The sequence below is a fragment of the Eulemur rufifrons genome, chromosome 7 (genome assembly GCF_041146395.1).
Source record: "Eulemur rufifrons isolate Redbay chromosome 7, OSU_ERuf_1, whole genome shotgun sequence".
In the NCBI taxonomy this organism is placed as follows: Eukaryota; Metazoa; Chordata; class Mammalia; order Primates; family Lemuridae; genus Eulemur; species Eulemur rufifrons.
Window position 1 is genome coordinate 44,484,182 of NC_090989.1, and position 6,149 is coordinate 44,490,330.

Here is a 6,149-nt window from a genome sequence, read left to right on the forward strand (position 1 = left end):
ATTGAGATCTGAGACCTCTTTATATATTCTGGATACAAACTCTTTACCAAATATATGATTTGCAAATATATTCTGAAAGTCTATGAAGTTTTTTTTTTCTTTTAACAATGTTTCAGAGAAGCAGGAAATTTTAATTTTGATGAAGTTAATTGAACAGTTTTTTCCTTTCATAGTTTATGCTTTTAGTGTTGTATTTCTATGTTGTATATTTAGGTCTATTGTCCATTTGATTCAATTTTTGCATATTATGAGGACCAAAGTGGATTTTTTTTTTTGCTCATGAATATCCTCTTCTTGCAGCATCATTTGTCATAAAGTTTATTCGTTCTCCACTGAATTACCTTTGCACCATTGTCTGAAATCAGCTGTCCATATATGATGGTTTTATTTCTGTATTTCTGTTCTGTGTCCTATACTCACAGCTTGACATTGACTTTTTATACAAGGAAAAGGCTAATTAGGAAAACAGATCTTGAAAATGGCAGAAGAGACACTGGATGCTTATATTGCCAATCTAGTCTTTGGGTCATAACAGTGAATGAATAAGCAAAAGTCTAAATAATTGACAAGAAATCATCAGTATAATTGGCATATCATATAACAATAAAAATGGACAAAGTAAAGACGTATACAATAATGTGGATGCTCTAGGGTGAAAGAGCAAGAGCAGCTGGATTGTCATCCATTTGCTCTCTTTCCTGGAGTGTGCGGGTATCTCTCAGAGGAACAGAAAAACAGCAAATAATGTGGTCTAATCTTGTGTACTGAGCATCCAGAAATAAATAATAATGATATTTGTTTGAAGTATTTATATTTCATATTCTTTAATCCTTAAGATTGAATAGCTTTTCTCCAATATTTTACAGTCTATCGTAGGAACAAGTGGGATTTGCTAGAGAACAGAGTTCCTGGGATTTTGCATTGCTCACCCACACAGAAACCCACACAGCAACCAATAATGGGGTATATGTGATATGAATATCCAAGTCAGGGCTGAGGAACCTGTGGCCTTAAAGGCACATGTGGCCATCTACATCCTTAAGTGTGGCCTTTTGACTAAATCCAAATTTTACAGAACAAGTTTTTTTATTATTATTAATACTTTTTTTAATTTTATTTTTTCAATGAACATATTTAAAATACCAAAAAATAAAGTATGTTTTAACAAAATAATCGCCCACATTGACTAGCACAATTGGATTATTACTAAGCCATAAAGGGATAAACTGAGAGCTGTTATGATCATGATTTAGTTCTAACTTCCCCTGTCTGACTGGCACCACTACCGTAGCTGGTTGTTGAGAGTTTAGGTGGGTCAAGTATGCCAGTCTGCTATCAGCTTTTGACAATGGTACACTGTGTTTCTGTTTGAAGTGGAATTTGTGAATAGTTGCATAGCTTGACAGTATTTTTTTAATTCTCTCTGCTTAACAGCCCATCATGTCAAAAAAGACCAAGAGAATGCTGAAGGAAGAAAACAGATTTTTAATGAGGATTGGAAATTGCAATACAACCTTGTTTCTTCTAAAGATAAGATGATTTGCTTGCTTTGTGATACTGCAATAGCAACAGTAAAGAAATTCAATGCTCATCAGCATTATAACACTCATAAGGATCATGGATATTTTAAATTAGAGAGACAGGCATGAAAAGTTGTACTGCAGAAACAAAAAGATGAAAAGCAAAAGAAAAGACAATTCTTTCAAGCAGCAATAAGACTTGGGAATAATGCCACTGAAGCAACTTATAAAGTAGCTTATATACTCGGGGCGGGAGGGGAGGGAAGCCATTCAGTGATGTACAAATTGTGAAAGAATGCATTGTTGAAGTTGTAGAATGCTTAGATCCTGATAATATTTCAAAGTAGAAACAACTGGCTCTTTCAAGGAGAACCATAACTGATCGGCAGTATGAATTAGCCTTCAACCTAACAAAGCAACTTCATGCCATATTTCAAATGGAAAATGTGTATTATTCAATCACTTTGAATGAATCAACTGGTGCCAGTTTTATACTTCATTTGGGTCACAACAGAATATTTTCTTTGCTACAAAGAGTTACTCACTTTGGGCACTCTTGCAAACAGAACAGATATCTTCAACAAATTTCAAGATAAATGTCGTGAAGTGGGACTGAATTTGGTAAAATCAGCGAGTGTATGTACAGACGGTGCACCGTCCATGACAGGAAAACATGAAGAGTTTATTACACAGATAAAAAAGTATTAAAAATACATGAGTGGATTAATAAAATGTTGCATATGTATACCATGGAGTACACTACTTAGCCATAAAAAATGGTGAACTAATACCTCTTGTATTAACCTGTACAGAATTGGAGACCATTCTTCTAAGTGAAGTATCACAAGAATGGGAAAACAAACACCACATGTACTCACCATTAAATTGAAACTAATCGAACAACACTTCTGTGCATATATGGAAATAAAAATCATTGGAAATCAAGAAGGGAGGAGGAAGGGATGAGTACATTCACAACTGATCATTACAGTGCACACTATCTTGGTGATGGGCACACTTATAACTTTGACTCAAAGCAATTTATGTAACAAAAATGTTTGTAACCCTGTAATACTCTTAAGGTAAGATAAAATAAAATAAAAAAACAAAAAAATATTAACAGATCCAGATGCTCTCATTTCTTTTCATTGTATCTTGCATAAGCAAAATCTCTGTGCTAAAGTTACAATTTTTTTTACATATATAAATTTTTGTTTGTCAAATATAACTCAATAAATATGGAAAGAAAGAATTTGTTTATTGATAACCACCTTGGTTTAAAAAAAAAAAATCTTTGCCATTGCCCTCCCATAATAAAAAAAATTAAAAAATAAAATAAAAAAATAAAATAAAAATCTTTGCATTGCCTTTATTTTGTATAGCAAACTCAATGTGTTTAGGTAATCCAAAGCTACTATTTTAAGTAACACTTTGCAACAAGTTACAAGATTGTTAACTATATTCATGCAAATGCAACATGGCATCATCAGTTTGATTACATGCTAAAGGTGAACCATGAGGTATTCAGTGTGTATTTACCATATATTCTAATGTATATTTGCTATCACAGGGACAGGTGTTAGCCAAAATTGTATCTCTGCAAGAACAGATAGTTAAATTTTATGAAGAACAGAATAAGTAATGTGAATTATTGAAAGAAGATTTGCATAGGAATGCAGAATCCTGTGTGATTCAGACAAGCCCATTAAAAAGTGGGCAAAGGACATGAAGAGAAACTTTTCAAAAGAAGATAGACTAATGACCAGTAAGCATATGAAAAAATGCTCAACATCTCTAATCATCAGGGAAATGCAAATCAAAACCACAATGAGATATCACCTAACTACAGTTTGAATGGCTTTTATCAAAAAGTCCCAAAACAATAAATGTTGACATGGATGCAGAGAGATAGAAACACTTAAATACTGTTGGTGGGACTGCAAACTAGTACCACTATGGAAAGTAATACGGAGATATTTTGAAAGTAGAATAACCATTTGATCCAGCAATCCCATTACTGGGTATCTACACAAAGAAAAAAAAGACATTCTATAATAAAGACATCTGCACTTGAATGTTTATGGCAGCACAATTCACAATTGCAAAGATGTGGAAACAACCAAGTGTTCATCGATATGAGTGGATTAATAAAATGTATTATATGTATACCATGGAGTTCTACTCAGTCACAAAAAACAATGGTGATCTCACACCTCTTGTATTATCCTGGATGGAGCTGTAGCCCATTCTACTAAGTATCACAAGAGTGGAAACACAAGCACCATCTGTACTCAGCATCAAATTGGTATTAATTGATCAACACTTATGTGCACATATGGTATTCACATTCATCAGCTGTCAGGCAGGGGTGGAGGGCAGAAGGGGATGGATATATTCATACCTAATGGGTGCGGTTCACACCATCTGGGGGATGCAGATGCTTGAAGCTCTGACTCGGGTGGGACAAAAGCAATATATGTAATCTAAATATTTGTACCCCCATAATAGGCTAAAATAAAAAAATAATATATACTTTTGAATAATAGATACAAATTTTTTAATTTTATTAGGGACAAACACTTTAGGTCATAAGAAAGTTAGGAAATCTCCATTGAAAAACTTTTCAACATACATTAATACAAAATCATACCCACATTTAACCTACACAATTCTGTAACTGTTTTACTAAAAAGAGAAGAGACATTATTAAAAGTAAGAAACCTAAACTATTTTCTCTAATGTTTTTGTTAATGAGTCAATGACTTTCTTATTTCTCAGACTGTAGATAATCGGATTTAACAAGGGAATTATGACAGTGTAAAACAGAGACTCCATCATATCTTGATCACCTGCTTGTGGAGAAACAGGACGCACATACATGAAGAGAAGAGGGCCATAGTATAAAGACACAGATAAGAGGTGAGCTCCACAGGTGGAGAAGGCTTTCCTTATGCCTTTGACAGACTTCTTTTTTAAGATTGTAAGGAGAACAAATGTATAAGAGACAAGAACAGTCACAATGGTTAATACTTGAATTGAAGCTGAGAACACAAAAATCATTAAATAATTAATAGAAGGGTCAGTACAAGAAATCTTTAACAAAGGGATAATGTCACAGTAAAAGTGATGTATTATGTTGTAATTACAAAAGGTTAATCTGAACAAAAACCCTTCATGAAGTAGGGCATGAAGAAAGCCACCTACAAATGACAAGACTAATAGCCTGATGCATAGTGCATTGGTCATAATCACTGGATAGAGTAAAGGTTTGCATATGGCTACATAGCGATCATACGCCATTGCTGTCAAGAGAAAACATTCTGTGGTTGCACTGATTGCAAAGGAAAAAAATTGTACCATGCATTCAGAGAGAGATATCATCTGACTCTTAGTTAACAAATTGACCAGCATGTTGGGGGTCACTGTGGATGATAACCAAGTATCCACAAATGCTAAATTTCCAAGGAATAAATACATGGAGATGTGCAGGTGAGGGTCATTCCAGATGAGGGCAATCAAACCAAGGTTCCCCATGATGGTTATGAGATATATCACCAAGAATGCCAGGAACAGGGGGATTTTCCACTCTGGTTGATGTGTAAGTCCTGTGAGAACAAACTCTGTCAGCAATGTTGCATTTTCCTTTTCCATGTCCTCACTTGGTGTCCTCTGAAATAAAATGCAGTAAATATAAATAAATAAATATATATATATATAAACACATACATACATATATATTCATATGTAATTACTATAAGTTGAAATTAGGAATGCGAAGTTGAAATAAAAGCAAACTCTTATCAGATTGCCTTTAATTTCATTTATTACTACTAAACTGAGGAAACTAAAATAGGGAAAAGACAATTACTGTCCATTCATTCAAAAAAATGTATAGGATTTAACAGATTTGGAGAAAATAAGAGGCATTCTGAGCATGTACTAAATTTGTGGTGATATGATTTAATATGGTAAAGAAATCATTTGTCTAGGACATGAATTCAGGGTCAAAGACAAAGATATATGAAGGACCGGGATTTTTTAAATCAGATATTTGGTAGTGTAGAAAGCAGGATGCAAGTAGGGGAAACTGGAGTCAGGAATACTAGTCAGGAAGCTGCTAGTGTTTTCCACAGGTTCCCCCAAACAGATTACACGTCAGAATTGTTAGGGGAAGCTTGTTGTGAGAAATACAGATTACAAGATAATTACTGTACAAATAATAGACACAGTAGTACAAGAATGAGGCCTAGGAATCCTCATTTTGAAAATGATCCTCAAGTGATTCAAATGCATGTGAAGTGACTAGACCAAGAGTGATATGGCATTGGAAATGATGAGAACAAAGAGGTAGATTCAAAGAATTCAGAATGTAAAGCCACTAGGATTTATGGGATATTAGATGTGGAGGGGATGGTTAGTGAAAGAGAGTTGAGTCACTTGGTTACTGGGTAGAAGTTCATTGAAAATTGAGATTGAGAATGTAGGTGCATTGGCAAAATATGGAAGAAGGGTCCTCTGAATACTTAGGTGACATGTACTTAGTAGCACAAGTCTATTAAGTCTTAATAAAAATAATGACTTTGGAGTCGTGGGAGTAGTTGACAGCATAGTTATAGATGGCCTATCCAT

General features: G+C 34.1%; 1 protein-coding gene across 1 annotated transcript; it reads right to left on the bottom strand.

Moving 5' to 3' along the window:
• Nucleotides 1-4,241: 4,241 nt before the first annotated feature.
• Nucleotides 4,242-5,216, bottom strand: LOC138386223 (olfactory receptor 5H8-like). The gene has a single exon (XM_069472506.1). It carries the CDS (start codon nucleotides 5,169-5,171, stop codon nucleotides 4,242-4,244), a length of 930 nt encoding a protein of 309 aa, XP_069328607.1. The 5' UTR covers nucleotides 5,172-5,216.
• Between the last annotated feature and the right edge of the window lie 933 nt (nucleotides 5,217-6,149).